This window comes from Miniopterus natalensis, chromosome 9 (assembly GCF_054644295.1).
Source record: "Miniopterus natalensis isolate mMinNat1 chromosome 9, mMinNat1.hap1, whole genome shotgun sequence".
Lineage (NCBI taxonomy): Eukaryota > Metazoa > Chordata > Mammalia > Chiroptera > Miniopteridae > Miniopterus > Miniopterus natalensis.
In genome coordinates, this window is record NC_142089.1 from 17,185,785 (window position 1) to 17,204,458 (window position 18,674).

The 18,674-nt window shown below is 37.9% G+C and overlaps 1 protein-coding gene across 8 annotated transcripts in view; it reads right to left on the reverse strand.

Moving 5' to 3' along the window:
* Positions 1-18,674, reverse strand: part of PUM1 (pumilio RNA binding family member 1) — a 114,509-nt gene that overhangs the window by 82,556 nt on the left and 13,279 nt on the right. For all 8 annotated transcript variants that reach the window (XM_016217276.2, XM_016217250.2, XM_016217243.2 and 5 more), the window contains one exon: positions 5,237-5,305. In XM_016217276.2, coding sequence (XP_016072762.1) covers positions 5,237-5,305 — 69 coding nt within the window. The remainder of the gene's footprint in view (positions 1-5,236; positions 5,306-18,674) is intronic.

Here is an 18,674-nt window from a genome sequence, read left to right on the forward strand (position 1 = left end):
TAATAAAGCTACGAGAAATGTCAGAGATTTTATTGCCTATGTTTTCTTCTAGGATTGTTATGGTTTAGTGACTTACATTTAAGTCTTTAACCCATTTTGAGTTTATTCTTGTGTATGATGTCCAAGGAGGTGGTCTAGTTTCAATTTTTCATGTATCTGTCCAATTTTCCAACATCATTTATTAACTAGACTGTCCTTATCCCATTGTATGTTCTTGCCTCCTTTGTCAAATATTAATTGGCCATAAAGACCTTTACTCAGAAAATTATAGAATACTGAAGGAAGAAATTAAAGAAGATACAAATAAGTGGAAGCATATACCATGTTCATAGATAGGAAGAATTAAGATCATTAGAATGATACTACAGCCCGGCCAGCGTGGCTCAGCAGTTGAGCATCGACCTATGATGCAGGAGTTCTCGGTTTGATTCCCAGTTAGGGCACAAGCTCGAGCTGCAGGCTGGACCGCCAGTAGGGCATGTGCAGGAGCAGCCAATCAATGACTCACTCATCACTGATGTTTCTACTCTCTCCCTCTCCCTTCCTCTCTCTGAAATCAATAAAGACATATTTAAAATAGATATATCTTATAAAAATAAATAAAATGATACTATATACTACCCAAAGCAATCTAAAGATTCGACACAATTCCTATTAAAATACAATAGCATAGCTCAGAAAACTAGAAAAATATTCCCAAAACGTATATGGAACCACAAAAGACCCGAAACAACCTTAGTAATCTTGAGAAAAAAGAACAAAGTTAGAGGTATCATGCTACCTAATATAAAATATACTACAAGGCAATAGTAATCAAAACAGCATGGTACTGACATAAAAAAATAGGCATATAGGTCAATGGAACAGAATGATGAGCCCAGAAATAAATTGTTTTCAATATTTTTACAGATAGAATTATGGGCAAAATCCAAGAATCTTAGAGTTGAAAGGATCCTGGCTAGCTAACTAGTCCTACTTTGTCTTACAGATGGAAAAAAGTAAAGTCCAAAGAAGATGAATGTCTGAGCCAAGACTGGAAACTGTGGCTTCAAAGTTCTGGTCCAGTGAGATCTCTATCTCACCAAGTTACACTCTTCTTTGGGTTACCAGCTCTATAAGTCACTATCACAGTCCTCCCTCTACAACCTATCTTGCTGTCTCACACTTATGGATAGAATTCCTATGTAACGTCTAAAGAGAATATGAAGCTATATTTTAAATATACCCCATTTTATTCTACTTCCAGGAAACATGTCAGGATTCATCATTACTCCATATACAGGAGCACTATCCAGATTTCCTTTCTTAGGTATACAAACTCATCGTTACCAAAGGTAAGTTTTTCTATGCTTAGTTTTCTAAGACAAAGATGATGGGCCACATCTAAATACATTATTTCAAAATAATCACTATCTTAATGTTCCTGAAAGTTGTCAAGTTTACCACATATAAAACATTAAGTAATCGTAAGAAAAAAAGTCCTTAGTTTTTAAGTTAGAAAACCAATTACACAGAATAAAATGCCTCTTCTGTCAAAGGCTCTCAAAGTACTCTCCAATTAGAATGGCTCTCCTCTTTGCAAATCCATCCCTTTTCAGGAACATGAACAGTAATAATGCTGCCCTCCTACAGGTGGTCATGCATGCAAAATTATAAACCAAACCAATGTAGAAGCAGAGTTCAGAAACCCAAGGTCAGTGAGCCTTGCTAAGTACTACAAAGATACACTCTTGAATACACAACTACCAGACTCATCTTATCATATGTGCATAAAGAAGATGCTCAAATATGTGCCTTTAAACTTTTCAGAACTTTGACTTTAAGTTGAATGAAAGGGGCTAAGCAAGCAGTGGATGAAATATCTGAAAATAAAGTGTAGCCTTAATCCTAAAACATTTTCCTATCTTTCTTTTTATGTCAACTTTCTAGAATAGGGGGCAAGTAAAGCACTTGTACTGAATCCTTCAGCTAAGAGTTGTAATTCAGACAACCAGCAAGGTCTGAAGGTGATGTTTTAAGGAGCCACTTCTTTAGCAAAATTTCTTCTAAGACGGGCTCTAAATCTTGCAAAGTGACACAAAGAATGCAGTAATGGCTTTGATGAAATAAATGAAGCCATGCAGCCTGAACGTTACTAAAGACCAATTACTTTTAATGTAGTCAATTCTCTTTGAATTATAAAGATTCATACATTCTTGAACATAGGTAGTTTACTCTAATGAGGCGTCCCTTTCTTTCTTCTCTTCTCCCCACCCCACAAATACACATAAAATAACTGCAGCAAAAATATACCATGCCTAGCTTAAAAGTCCATGAAATTTACTTGAAATTTTAATGTTTATATGGGTAAATTTTATATTTATACACATCCCCTCCCAGAGAGATTTTTTACTGCTTAAAGGGAAGGAAATTTAATGAAGTTTAACTAGAAGCTGTGCTTTCTTAAAAATTTTATTATAAAAGCTTATTTTCTTCATTTCTTTGATGCTGATCGCCCTTTTATCAGTGCAAAAAACATCCTCCAAATTTGCACCTTGGGAATCCTACCTAACTAGAGGATGTTTTCCAAGTCTTATACCTCCCCCTCCATTCAAGTAATCACAAATTAGTCCTGCCAATACTGATCACTCCCTTTTTTTTTAAATCCTCACCCGACCCGAAGACATGTTCAGTGATTTTAAGAGAGAGAGGAAGGGAGAGAAATTTATCTGTTGCAGAGGATCAAACCCGCAACTCAGGTATGTGCCCTGACCGGAAATCAAACCTGAGACCTGTCTGTGTATGGACAACACTCCAACCAACTAAGTCACACCAGTCAAGGCCTGATCTCTCCCTTTTGTAAACTCAAACCATACATAGAAAAAACTGCACTCTCTCTATTGTCATATGTATTCACTGCTTCCTCAACTAGCTAAAGAAAAAACTACTCCATACTTAGTTTGTCCCCTTTGTGCCTAAACACTGGTTATGCTTTCAAAACATAATTTTAGTAAGTATTTGTATTTTGAGAGGGAAGTATATTAAGCATTTCTGAAATCCTCCCCAAAATCAATTTTAACAAAGCTTACTAAAATGAGATTTTTCACCGTCAATCATTTTGCAAGTATTGGCTTTGTTTATTCTAAGGGCACATGCTTTGGAGAGGAAGCCAGGTCAGAATCCCAGCTCCAGCACTTAACAGCTGTGTGACCCTGAGCAAAGTGATTCGTTTCTATTGGCATTTTTCCTTATCTGCATAATAGTACTGGCCTGATAAAGTGTTACTGATGAGATATTGCATGTGTATGTATTTACTATACTTACATACAGGTCTGAGGAATTCTATATGTATATCCAAAAATAGCATTTCTAACAAAAGGAGAATGAGGTTTGAAGACCTTGAGGAAAAGGTATTTTTGGACCAAAAAAAAAAAGATTTAAAAAATATTTGTTGTGTCGTTTAAGTAAAATTCACTTTTTACTCAATTCTGTTCACTATTCTTCAATTAGAATTAAGTCTTTAGAGATTATTTGAAGTCCTGCTTGCAAAACAGCAACAGGACATTACTTTGATTTAGAATCTGGGATTAGCTTTTTGGTGGAGTGGACCAGGTTAGAATCACATGAGTGAAGAAGAAGATAAATGTTTCCCCATCTATACTTAGTATCAGACACATCTGTTAACTTTCTGTTCAAACTTTGCTCCAGAAGTTATTTTAGAAAATCTTTTACCCAATAACCATATATGGTTTATTGATGTGCAGTTTTGACAGTATTACACAGGCACAGGAAACACAATGACACCTATCAATCTTCTCTTAAAGCTCGAGGGGGAAAACAAGAACATGAATCTAAAACCCATGAACCTAAGATTATAGGACATTGGACTCTGGCCACAAGAGGATTCAGAGAAGTTGAAAACAAAATCTTTTGCCTGGCCGGGCATAGCTCAGCGGTTGAGCGTTGACCTAGGATCCAGGTGATCGGGGTTTGATTCCAGGTCAGGGCACATGCCCAGGTTGCGGGCTCAATCCCTAGTCGGGGCATGCAGGAGGCGGCCGATCAATAACTCTCTCATCATTGATGTTTCTATCTCTCTCTCTCCCTCTCCCTTCCTCTCTCTGGAATCAATAAAGATATGTTTAAAAAAAAAAAATCTTTTAACAAAGGAAGAATCTCAAGACCAAAACACCAAATGAGTTTAACCATTTAATATCCATCCATAAGGGCAGTCTATGAATATTTGTTATAAATGAGGAAAGGAATTATCTTAATTTTGAATCCTCAGACCCTAGCACAGTGCCTGGAGCAAAGAATTCTGGCTAAATCAAAGAACAAATGTACTTAATGAATGGTATCAAAAAAGAATGCAGAATAATAGCTATTATCCCTTCATTTAAAACATTTAAATAGATGTGGAAAATTTTAAATATTAGATACACAAAAAATAAAACAGAAGAAAAAAACCTAAGGTAACTCTAGAACAAGAAAATCACAAGCCAGAGCCCCCAATTTATGAACCTGTAGCATCTTTAGCAATTCAAACTGTATGTTCTACCTTATTATCATCAATACATTCTTATTGTCAACAACTAGAATCACCAGAAATCAGCTGTACTTCATCTATACTCCCCTTTCTTTTAGAATTATGGCAATCTTCCCTAACAATATAATGGATGATAGTAAATTTTGTTTTTGCAAATTTTAAACATTACAAACAAACCAAAATTCTTGTTTCTGAAATCTATGTACATAAGGAATAACTGACTCAGGCCTCTACTACTGGAATTATTTTACCAGAAAACTAACAACTTCCTCTTCACAATGGACCTCTAAACAACTTCCTCAAAAATGGCACTACTGTAAAAATAGGTTATCACATTCTGATGAGCAACAATCTAAGTCTCCCTTCCTCCAGCAAATGGAAAATGAAGCAAAGGATGTTGGATGCATGTAAAATTAAATTACTTTGTAAAATTTTAACACTTCAATTTACAACTGACTAAATACTAAATAATTTGTGCTCATATTTTGGTTGCTTTATTTTGTTTTTAATACATTAGGCTAAGGTTAACAATCTTCTTATAATGAGATTGTTTTGGCAAAATTCTGCAATCTTCCATTCCTATCATGAGAATGGCAACAAGGAAAAGCAAGCACATACTTCTGGAGACTAGATTCAGACACATCTGATGAAAGACAGCTCCAACCTTCCCTTAAAAACAGGCCCCCTTTTCTGACACACCAGTTCACTTACCTCTCCCATCGCTCTTCCCTCCAGAGCAAGTGCTTGAAAATCATGATTCAGTTCATCCATAGAACGTACCTATTGTTCAGAATAGAGGAGGGAAAGTTTCAAGTTAGCATCTTGAATTTTACATACATATTAAACACAACTGAAAAGCTTTTCTATGTTGACTTTCAGAACTGACAAAGACAGTAACAATTTTCAAGTGATTGAGATTAAACATTCACTTACCTTTAACCATCAGGGTTCAGCAATGACCCCTGCTTTCTCCCCTCCCATTCCCTTTTGTTTTCAAAACATGAAAAATACATAATCCAAAAAAAGAAAAAGCAAATTACAGCACGTAAGAATTATGTTGGCTATTTTTCATACATTTTAATTTAATAAGTAAAGATCAACATACTGAAGAGCAATTACACATGAAGATGATTATGTAACCTAAACCTGGTTGCTGAGTGAAAGACCACAATACTTGTCCCCTAGTCCCCAACTAGGAACATATAAATTAGGGAACTCATTTGATCCAACTCAGTGTTTCTTTGATAAACCCCAAGGAAAGGTGCTGCCAACTATACAACAGAGTGCCTGAACATTTCTCCATACTGGAAGATCTCAGGGAGGCTCCAAAAATCTCAATATCAGAGAGGGAAAAAATAGCACATATCACAAGAATTCCTTCAAACTTTACCTAGCAGTAAATGTACTACCCACATCATGACAATCTTTCTGGGCTTCAATTAACTCATCACTACTGTTATTACTACAAGGTAATGTTAAGATCAAGAATGAAGTATGAAATAGATTATTGAAAACAATCAAAATTTGCCCTGGCCAGGTGGCTCAGTTGGTTGGAGCATCAGCCTGTACACCAAAAGTTTGTGGGCTCAATCCCCAGTAGGGGCGTGTAGGGGAGGCCACCAGGATACAGCTCAGAGAACCAACTTAACGATTTTATTAACATGCTGTTTGTGTATCACCCAATAATCTTAATTTAACTGAACTGACACCCCATAAAAATACAGTTTCAGCCCTAGCCAGTTTGGCTCAGTGGTTAAAGGGTCAGCCCACAGACTGAAGGGTCCCGGGTTCAATTCCAGGCAAGGGCACATACCTCGATTGCAGGCTCAATCCCTGGGAACCTGCAGAAGGCAACCAATCCATGTGTCTCTCTCACATCAATGTTTTTCTTTCTCTTTCTCCGTTTCTCTTTCTCTCTCTCCCTCCCTTCCACTCTCTAAAAAGCAATGGAAAAAATATCCTCACGTGAGGACTTAAAAAATATATATACAGTTTTAAATCACACTATTTTCAAAACTCAGAGCTGATATTATGCTACAAATGACACATTGTGTCACTAAGATGGAACAGCTTTGGGATGCTTGCTAAAAATATAAATTTATAAAATTCAAAATAGCCCTGGCCGGTGTGACTCAGTTGTTTGGGCTTTGTCCCATGCACTGAAAGGTTGCAGGTTCGATTCCCGATCAGGGCATATGCCCAGGTTTTGGACTTGATCCCCTGTAGGGGGCATGCAGGAGGCAGCTGATCAATAATCGATTGATAACCGGTTTCACTCTCATAGTGATGTTTCCCTCTCTCTTTCTCCCTTCCTCTCTCTAAAAATCAATTTTAAAAATAATAAAATTTGTAAATGATAAAAATAATTTGTTTTTTTTATTTCAAAATGAAGCTAAAATTCAGCCAAGAGAACAAAGACAGAGACAAGCCTTGTTATTGAGGTAAAACAGTTTGAAAAGGCCTTGAAACAGAAAGTGACCAAACTGTAAAGTGTTTTAGGTAAGCACGCTGAATAGGCTCCTAAACTATATGCAGTAAAAATAAAGGGGTAGGGGTTGGGGGGATGAGGACAGGCTGTTAGCTGGAAACTCTACATGGTAGATGAAATCATTTTGAGTTAACATTTACAAACCATATAAATCAAATGCACAGAGCTCTGTATCTAGCTCTTTCTGTGGAATCTAATCATACATTTAATTGGAGCTAGACATTTCTTAAAAACCCAAAAATCTACAAATAGTTTTAACCAAGAACACTGGAAATTCTATTTATTATTTCCAACGGAAAATGTAGGAGGACTAAGTAAGCAAAGACAGAACATGCAGTATGTATATTTATATAATCATCACTACGTTCTCACTGAAATTATTCCCATTTAAGAGATTAAAAAAACAGTGTTTTCAGATAAATGACTTCCCCAACCACTGTTAAGTAGGGAAGAGGACTTAAACGGCACTGCTAGGATCTAAATCCAGGTCTTCCAATTTAACAAGCAAGGTCCTTTCTACATCACAAGCTGCCTCCATACAGCCACAGGAAGTTTCCACCCCAATAAAACTGCCTCATGTTTCTGCTGTTGGCTTTGATAAGTATGCTTTCACGGTCTTGTCTTTGCTTTCCACTGTCTCCTCCCCTTACCTTCAAAATATGCCCAGCCTCCCCATGTAGCAATTTCCACCCCTTTCTATCTTCCCACCCATCATTCTCTCTCACCACTTATTTGCTCACTAGCTCACTCTCTCAGATCTCCTCTCTCACTCTCTTGATCTCCAGCCCTTCCTTTTTCAGGGTATCTCCCTCTGCCTCACCTACCTCTGTATATTGCCCCTCCTACCTCCTAAAGAGGACTGCTGAGAAAGCACCCTCACTCTGTGAAGCCCAGAAACTCCATTTTAAACCATTTGTCCATAGTTGACTGCACCAGACAAAACAAATCATTCTCACAAAACTGTTTTTAACTAGTAGGGAACTTATTTTTTTAAAATGGGAGCTACACCTAGTATGGTTCATCAACACCAGGCAGACTCTCCAGACAAAATTCTTCCTAGGAAACAAAACTAATGATCAGAAGATGATGTTCAGGAATCAAGAGAAATCAAAGAATGAAGACAGAGGAATGTGAATAATATTATAGGCCGATAACAAAAAGCCTTTTCTATCATAAAGGAGAAAAGCTGGCTGTAAATTACTATAATCAGAGTAAACGCTCCTATCAAGACAAATAATCTTTTCAAGTTCTTATACTCAAACTCCCCTTTCTCTAGAATTCGATTTAAGTAGCCAATGTTAACGTCTAGTACTACTTACTAATTTCTTCACTTTTCCTAAATGTCTCTAAGACTCCCTTCCACTAACTGATCTTATCTATCTCCTTTGGTTTCACAAAATTATTTCCTATTTTTTCCTTTGGACTACCTGCCAGTAATGTAACTTTCTCTACTGCTGCCCCTCCCCATAAAGACACCTCCCACTCCCTTTATTTTTTAAATATATCTTTACTGATTTCAGAGACAGGAAGGGAGAGAGAGAAAGAAATGTCAATGATGAGAGTCCTGCATGCTCCCCACTGGGGATTGAGCCCACAACCCTGACCGGGAATCAAACCGCAATCTCCTGGACCATAGGTTAGTGCTCAACCACTGAGATACGCGGGCCGGGCCCCACTCTATTAAAGAGTTAAAGCAAGATGACCACTTCAGTGCCTGACTACCTCTACATTCCTCTCTTCATCCCCCCCAATGATACCATCCGCATATATGACCTATGCTTCTGAGTTACCCTTCCATTTCCCAGCCCCAGAACTTTCTTTTGTAAGCCTCAATATCTGCCTTCTTCGAACAGGGACTGTCCTAACTAGAACCATAATTTAGCAAATTAAGTTTGTGCTTTACCACACAGGAAGTTATAAAATCAAAACAGATAAACTCAGAACTATACATCACATTTGAAAAATACAAAATTAAGCAAAAACATCGCAACTCCTTATTTTAAGAACCATATTCTGAAGTGCCTACCCTACCCATCCTCCCTTGGAAGGAAGCCCTACTTACCAGTCCCAGTGCCCCACTGGTGACACTTATCAGAATCACCAATGAATGATACACACTTCAGTGTTTCCTCATATGTAAAACTGAGATGGGCTACTTTACAAGTTTGTTATAATGATTAAACGAGGCAAAAATGTCCAATTTAGTAGGCACTTATTCAACTGTATACACTTCACGGATCATTCTGTTTAAGCTTCTGAAATGCCTCCTCCACAGATTCATGCCTTCTTTCCCTACCCTTAGTTAGTACAGGGCATGCTTTGCTCATTCCTTAGGGAAAAGGGGGGAAAGGGGGGCAAGGGCAGGAGGAGGCTCTATTTTGCCATTTCCATACTCAATATATTACAAGTACCTAACCATGTGAATATCTAACTTATTTTCTAAAACTTAGCATTTCAAAGTACTTTCATTTTTCTCTCTTCTCAATTCCAAGCTAAATTATCAATTTGGAGAAATTTCCATTCTCAATTCTCATCCATTCAGAAACTTTAAAAAAAAAAAAAAATCATCACTAGCTCAAGCCCATGTTCTTTCAGTTCTCATTTTGTTAAAAAGAATCTCAGTACAGTTACCAACTAAAATTCCTTCATTCCTTGACTTCCATACCACCAAGTCTCCTGATTCTCCTCCTACCTCTCAACTTAGAATTTTGTCTCTTTTTGCCAGCCAACAAGTCAGGCAAAGAAAAAAAACTGAAGCCCAGCAGGTGTGGCTCAGTGGCTGAGTGTCAACCCATGCACCAAGAGGTTGCCAGTTCAGTTCCTGGTCAGGGAACATGCCTGGGTTGTGAACTCGATCCACAGTGAGGAGCATCAGGAAGAGGCAGCCAATCGATGTTCTCTCTCATCGATGTTTCTATCTCTCTCTCCCTCTCCCTTTCTCTCTGTCTAAAAAAATCAATAAAAACATATTTTAAAAAATAGAAATAATAATAATAAAAATATAAAGAAAGCCCGGCCGGGCATGGCTCAGCAGTTGAGCGTCGACCTGGGATCCAGGCAATCGGGGTTCGATTCCCAGTCAGGGCACATGCCCGGGTTGCTGGCTCGATCAATGACTCTCTCATCATTGATGTTTCTGTCTCTCTCTCTCCCTCTCCTTTCCTCTCTCTGAAATCAATAAAGATATATGTGTGTGTGTGTGTGTGTGTGTGTGTATATATATATATATATATATAAATAAATAAATAAAAATATAAAGAAAAAAAACTGAAACTTAGACACAAAGGAATCCGAATTTAAGAAGTTAATGATCCAAATACTTTATGAATTGTAATTTATTAGTTTTTCAAGCAGGTACTACTGAACATTAAACCACAAAGAACAAAATAAAGCAGATACCATGGTGCACTATCCAGAATCAAAGATCTAAAAGAAACAGTTTTGAGTTTTAAAGAACTGTTTATGAAAATACACAAAATGGAATTAGGACATGGAAAGGGTCCTTATATTGAGAAACAAAATTACATTCATCACCAATAAAAAAATGACCCTTTGCCGGGCCACGCGTGGCTCACTGGTTGAGCATCGACCTACGATCCAGGACATCGAAGTTCAATTCCCAGTCAGGGCACATGCCCAGGTTGTGGGCTCAATCCCCAGTTGGGGGCGTGCAGGAGGCAGCCGATCAATGACAACTCTCATCATTGATGTTTCTCTCTCCCTCTCCCTTCCTCTCTCTGAAATCAACAAAGATGTATTTAAAAATTAAATTAAAAATAACCCTTGTTTTAAACATCTGCAAGATGGCTGATATACAGGGTAGGGCAAAAGTAGATTTACAATTGTTCATATGAAAAATAATACAATAATTAATAAATAATACAAGAATAAACTATTTTTGCAACTCACGTCTGTAAAACTACTTTTGCCACACCCTGTATTTTTAGATGTAAAGGGAAAAAAATCTCTGGTGGGATAACAAAAGCTATCTATATAATTAACCTAATATTTATTAGGGAAAGTTTCTCAAGTTGAACAGTTCATTATCACTGGTCTTGGGGGGGAGCCTACAAAATGTCTTCATCCATTCAGCAAGCCTTGACACTATCCTCACTCCTCATTTGTTTCAACGTTCTATTAATTGTAGTATGTAAGGGAATAGGGAATTTCCAATGAGTAAGTCTATCCTGGTAAATCATGACAACATAATTAAGTGAGCAGCTACCAAGCATATCAAATAGATCATTCTGGACTTTATGATCCTAAGACAGAACATAATACATAAATCCAAAACTTTATCTGTGGGGAAAAATATTTTAATAGAGTTCTATCTACTCTGAAATTTTTTAAAAAAGTACTGAGACAAAAAAGAAGAAATATTTTAAAAAATATACTAATGAAAATGGTTCTTAAACAAGAGATAGAATATTAAGGAAGACACAGAACTTAATCACTAATATGTATTAATTTGTGTAGTTTAATGCTCTACATAATCCCACCTGATGTATAGTAAACCTTAATTTGCTCATTTTTAAGAACAGCTACTATATCTTTCGTTTTTCTTTTTTATAAGATTTTATTTTTATTATTGATTTTTAGAGAGAAGGGAGAAACATCAATGTGAAAGAGAAACATAGATCGGCTGCCTCCTGTATATCCCCTACTGGGTATAGAGGCCAAACCTGGGCATGTGCCCTCACCAGAAATTGAACCAGCAACATTCCGGTGCACAGGACACCAACCAACCAACCGAGCCACACTGGCCAGGTATATCTTTAGTTTCTTTTTTTTTTAAATATATCTTTAGCCCGGCCAGGCGTGGCTCAGCGGTTGAGCGTTACTGACCTAGGATCCAGGCGATCAGGGTTCGATTCCCGGTCAGGGCACATGCCTGGGTTGCGGGCTGCGGCTGACCAATGATATATCTTTAAATATATCTTTATTGATTTCAGAGAGAGGAAGGGAGAGGGAGAGATAGAAACATCAATGATGAGAGAGTCATTGGTCAGCTACCTCCTGCACGTCCCTGACTGGGGATCAAGCCCACAACTCCGGCATGTGCCCTGACTGGGAATTGAACTTCGATCTCCTGGATCCTAGGTCAATGCTCAACCACTGAGCCACGCAGAGGCTGGGCTCTCTTTAGTTTCTTAATTGGTAGTTAGTTTGTATTACTGTCAGGTCATGAAGCATGGACGAAGTTTTCCCTCTTGAGGTTGAGAGGGACTTTAAGTATAGCAAATTTATTAGGTTTTCAACTTGGAGACTATGGATGCCACGGAATAAATGTTTAAAATTGGATTTAAAAATCAAAACAAAAATAATTTGAAAATTAAAAAAATAAACCAAAACACGTTTTCCTACCATCAAAAAATAATGTCTTTTAGATCATTTTGAATTCTAAAAACAATGCTCACTGTAAACATTTTGGAAAGTAGAGAAAATTACAAAATGGTGATAAAGGATATTGAGAAAATTAAACCAAGGAAGTGGACAGAACTGCAATTTAAATAATGTACATGGAAGGCCTGAGAAGGTAACGTTTAAGCAAAGGACTTGAAGGATACCTGAGAGAGGAATATTCAAGCAAATGAATCTGCAAGTCAAAACCTTGGGCAACAGCACATACTTGTTATTCTTTAGCAATTATCTTAATGTCATTCTAAATCCCATTAAAATACAATAATTAAAAGTGTAGACCTGGTTTCATGAGTGAATATTTTGGTGTCAAAACTTATCAAATTATACATTTAAAACGGGTGCATTTGCCCTGGCCGGTGTGGCTCAGTTGGTTGGAGCATCATTCTGTGCACCAGAAGGTCGAAGGTTCAATTCTCAGTCAGGGCACATACCTAGGTTGTGGGTTCAACCACTAGTCGGAGCTTCTACCAGAGGGAAGCAATGGATGTGTCTCTCTCATATCAATGCCTCTCTCCTTCTCTTTCTCTCTCTCTCCCATTCTCTCCCTCACTCTTGTTCTCTCCCTTCCTCCCTCTCTAAAATCAATTTAAAAATTAAAAAAAAATAAAATGTATGCATTTTATTATGTCAATTATACCTCGATAAAAATATTTTTTTGGGCCCTGGCTGGTATGGCTCAGTTGGTTGAGCGTCAAGTCCCATGCACCAAGAGATCACTGGTTCCATTCCCAGTCAGGGCACATGCCCGGGTTTCAGGCTCAGTACTCCATAGGGGTGTACTGGAGGCAGACAATCGATGTTCTCTCTCTCATCCATGTTTCTCTCTCTCTCCCTTCCTCTCTAAAATCAATAAAAACTTTTTTTTTTAATTCTCACCCAAGAGTAAAAATAAACACATCAATAAAACAAACATGTCAAAGCAGATCCACATACATAGGAAGACTTAATTTACTATAAAGGTTTTTCATATTATAAATAGCACTAGGATCCCTAGTTGCTCATTTGAGAAAAGTAAAATTAGGACTTGAAGGATACCTGAGAGATGTCCTTATGATACACAGAAATAAACTCCAGATGAATTAAATATGAAAGTACAAAAACAGAACTATAAAAATACTATAAGAGCCCAGCTGGCCTGGCTCAGCCAGTTGAGCATTGAACAGTGATTCAGGAGGTCGTGGTTCAATTCCCAGTCAGGGCACATGCCTGGGTTGCAGGCTCGATCCCCAGTGGGGGGCGTGCAGGAGGCAGCTGAACAATGACTCTCTCACCGATGTTTCTATCTTCCTCTCCCTTTCTCATTCTGAAATCAATAAAAACATACAAAAAAGTTTTAAAGCAGTCTTATCTAGGAAAATAATATATACACCAAAAGAAAAAATAAAGAATACTCAGCGTTGATGGAACTTTAAATTGGTTCAATCTACCTGGAGAACGATGTGGTGGAAATACGTAACAAATTTTTAAATATATTCTTTGTCTGATCTGTCAGTTTCACTTTGTAAACATTTGACTTCTAAAGGCATTGTTTAGAATGTCAAAAGCTGAAAACCACCCAAAAGTACATCAATCCGGGATAAATCGCTCAAAATAAAGTATCGTACTGCCCAGCAGGGCATGGCTCAGCAATTAAGCATTGACTTGGATCCAGGAGATTGAAGTTTGATTGCCGGTAAGGGCACATACCCCAGTTGTGGGCTCGATCCCCAGTCAGGGGCGTGCAGGAGGCAGCCGATTAATGACGACTCTCTCATCATTGATGTTTCTATCTCTCCTCTCTCTCCCTCTCTCTGAAATCAATAAAGATTTTTTTTTTTTTAATTATCGTACTCCTATGAACAATGGCTCTTAAAAACTATACAGAGGGTTTTTTTTATATTTTAAACTGGAAACCCTAATGAAGGCTCTGGATGCTTTTTATTCTTATTTTTTTAAGAGAGAGAAAGAGAGGGAGGGAAAGAAACATGGATGTGAGAGGGGAACATCAATCAGTTGCCTCCTGTACGTGCCCTGACCGGGGATCAAACTTGCAACCTCTCAGAATACGAACCTACAACCACTCCAACTAACTGAACAACTTGGCCAGGGCAAGTGTTTTTTTAATTGATTTGACTGAGGAAAAATGAGAAAGACAGTGAGAGTGAGAGAGAAACAATCATTTGTTGTTCCACTTATTAATGCATTCATTGGTTGCTTCTTGTATGTGCCCTGACCAGGGACCAAACCCCCAACCTTGCCATATCAAGATGAAGCTCTAACCAACTGAACTAGCCAGCCAGGACTGAAGAGTACATTTTAAATAGGTAAACTGTATGGTATGTGAATTATATCTCAATAAAGCTGTTTTTAAAATTCCACTTTAGAACAAAACCCACAACCATAATATAGAACACTTTTCATTCTAATAGATACACTGTCTGTATTTTATATACTGTGTGCCAATAGGAATTGTAAACCCAAACTGCATCTCTTAAAAGGCTTCTAATGAGAAAACAAAGTCACTAGTCTGAAGAGCTGTTAACTGTTGACAATATAGAGGTAAATGACAACTTTCGTTCTGTCTTCATAAGGATGCTATCTTCTTGAACTAACCTAGATGATAAAATTCACTTCTGCTCAGCGGTTGAGCGTCAACTTAGGATCCAGGCGATCGGGGTTCGATTCCCAGTCAGGGCACATGCCCAGGTTGCGGACTCTATCAATGACTCTGTCATCATTGATGTTTCTATCTCTGTCTCTCCCTCTCCTTTCCTCTCTCTGAAATCAATAAAGATATATTTTAAAAAAAAAAAAATTCACTTCTGGGTAGGGGGAAGTAGAAGGGTATGGGGGGAATAAATGGTGATAGAAGGAGACTGGACTTGGCATGGTAAACACAACACAATATACAGGTGATGTATTATAAAACTGTATACCTGAATCCTATATAATTTTATTAACCAATGTCACCCCAATAAATCCACTTTAAAAAATTCACTTCTGCCCGGCCAGGCGTGGCTCAGCAGTTCAGCATCGGCCTAGGATCCAGGACATCAAGGTTCAATTCCCGGTCAGAGCACATGCCCGGTTGCAGGCTCGATCCCCAGTCAGGGGCATGCAGGAGGCAGCCAATCAATGACTCTCTCATCATTGATGTTTCTATCTCTCTCTCTCTTCTTCCTTCCTCTCTCTGAAATCAATAAAGATATTTTTTTCTAAAAAAAAATCCACTTCTGAGAATAGGAATGAAGCTTGAAAAGTTGAAATGGATATGGCTCTGTTTCCCAATATGTGATGTGACTGGGAACAGAAACAAGTTTCAATGTTTTACAAATTCAGGAAAGTAAACCTTGTTCCTATAGCCCCTTGTCTGGCTATCTCTGATATGGTTTCAAGGAACAAAAAAGGGGGGGAGCGGAGGAAAAAAGCATAAAACCCATAATAAGAGCTGATAGCAATTACTTTAAAATTTTAATGCAGCCCTTCAAAAAATGTTTACTGACTCCTCACCTTCAGGCCCAAAAGCCTCTCAGTATTCAAGACCCTACATTCTGTTCCACCTTATACCAATCAATTCAAAATGACATCTTAATCGTCTTCAAAATAAAACACTCCACTCAATAAGTCTCTTCAATATGCCCTGATGACATAATGTAGTCATTCATCATTTATGAGGTACATACTATTTGCCAGGCACTGGAGACAAAGGCTGAAAGACTCTTCAAGATATGGGTCTTAACCAAGATGCACATGAGGATCATCAGGGAGAGCTTTTTAAAAAATACATGAACTGCATCTCATCACTGGAAATTTTGATTCACTAAATCTGGACTTAGGCCCAAGAATTTCTTTACTGAAACAGCTTCCTAGCACCCAATGGTGAAGGAAAAAGTAAATATTCAACTCCAATACAGAGAGCTGAATGCTTCATGTATGCCAAACATGACGATGGCACCAAAAGAGGACACTGAACCTTTATGTAGAGACTTTAGTTGAAGTTTGAAAGATGAGGGAGTGGCTAGCTGGTTAAGGAGGGAAAGGGATTCCAAGCAGAGACATTACATAAATAAAAACAGCACAACTACTATATTGAGGAATTGCACAAACTATAAAAATAGCATGTGTGTTCAAAAAGTTACAAATACTTCAGTACAGCTGAAGTGTAGCGCCAGTGAAGACTGGAGAAGTAAGCTGGTTGAAAACACAAAGGGACTACATTATGCTAAGCTGAGGATTTTGGAAGTTATCTAAAAGCAACTGAAAAGTAAAAAAACAAAATTTAGGCAAGGGTGAGAGATAAGCAGGTTTGTCTTCAAAAATATCAAATTGGCAGCAGCATAGAAAATAGCCAGAAGAAAGGAAAAAAAGGGGGGGAGAGTGTTACAGAAAACCAGTCAGAAGACTACTGTAAATGTCCTAGGAAGAAATATGAGCCTATAAAATAAGGCAATATGAATATAACCTTGGAATTGTTCAAGGCAAGAGGTAGGAACCTAAGATTCCTAGGTTGCCTGTAATGAAAATGCCATCCACAGAAATAAAATATAGGGAATGAAAGAAACTAATGAGTTCCATTTTGCAAAGCATCACACCATTCACTGAGCATCTATTATGAATCAAGTACTGGGCTCCTATAATTAGCCATGCAAACTCAACTCTTACTGGTGTCCCTAGATTATAATATATGAGCAGCAAGTGAAGCTTAAAATGTGTGATATGCAGCCCTGGCCAGTCAGGGCACATGTCCAGGTTGCGGGTTTGATGCCCAGCTGGAGGAGGTACAAGAGGCAACCGACTGACATTTCTGTGTGTGTGTGTGTCTCTCTCTCCTCCCTCCCCCCAAAAATCAATAGAAATATATACTGGGATGAGGATTAAAAAAAAATGTATGGCCCAGCCAGGCGTGGCTCAGGGGTTGAGCATCGACCTAGGATCCAGGAGGTCGGGCTTCGATTCCAGGTCAGGGCACATGCCCGGGTTGCGGGCTAGGCAGCCGATCAATGACTCTCTCATCATTGATGTTTCTCTCTCTCTCTCTCCCCCTCCTTTCCTCTCTCTGAAATCAATAAAGATATGTTTAAAAAAAAAAAAAAAAGTATGATACGTAAACCAAAGCCTGTGTGTGTGTTCTAGAGAAAAGCTGACTACTTGATGATGAAGAATAGTAGGTCTCCAAACAGTTCTAGTTGAAAGAACATGGAAATGCTCAGTGTGGCTCAGCTGGTTGGAGCATAGTCCAAAACATGGATTTGTATTCCTGATCAGGGAACATGCCCAAGTTGAAGGTTCGATTCCCAGTCAGAGCACATGTGGCAGGCAACCAATTGATGTTTCTCTTTCACATAAATGTTTCTCTCTCTCTCTTCCCCTCTCTTAAAAAAAATATATATATATCAATAAAAACAAAGAATTTTTAAAACATGAACTAATCACCTTCAGCATATATCATCTATGAGAGCTTAAAACATGGTACTTTATTTTTCTGACCCTGCATTTCCTCATCCATAAAATGGAAATGATAAAAAACCAACACAGAGTTACTGGGGGGTTCAAATCATATGTAAAAAGACTAAATCAGTTCCTGCACACCACTTAGAGTACATGTCGTTATTACTTCTAGATACAGAAAGGAAGTACTCAATAATGAAATTATCTCTATATCTCACTGGAAACACTCAACCTATCCTAGTAACCTCTGTTCAACACACTTGCATTTTTTATTTTTTTTTTATTTTTATTATTTTTAAATATCTTTATTGATTTCAGAGAGAGGAAAGGAGAGGGACAGAGATAGAAACATCAATGATGACAGAGTCATTGATCGGCTGCCTCCTGCATGCCCCCAACTGGGAATCGAGCCCGCAACCCCGGCATGTGCCCTGACCAGGAATCAAACCCTGATCTCCTGGATCCTAGGTCAACGCTCAACCGCTGAGCCACACCTGGCTGGGCACACTTGTATTTTTTAATTAAAACAGGGATAATTAATATAAAGGAAATCACTGTATTGTGAAAAAAAAATGACTTCCAAGATATTTTCCAACAACAAAATTCCACTGGAAATGTATCAGCCCATTCACTCTTTTTTCATTCGATATGGTAAATCAAGCTCTTAATAAAAGGTATAAAGTTTGTCTTTTTTTGTCTTTAAAAATTTCAGAGTTTGAAATGTGGAAAATACAAAATGTACAAGAAACCAAATTACTTGTAATCTCCCCATCCACACAAATAAAAGCAGTATTTTGTCATATGTCCTCCCAG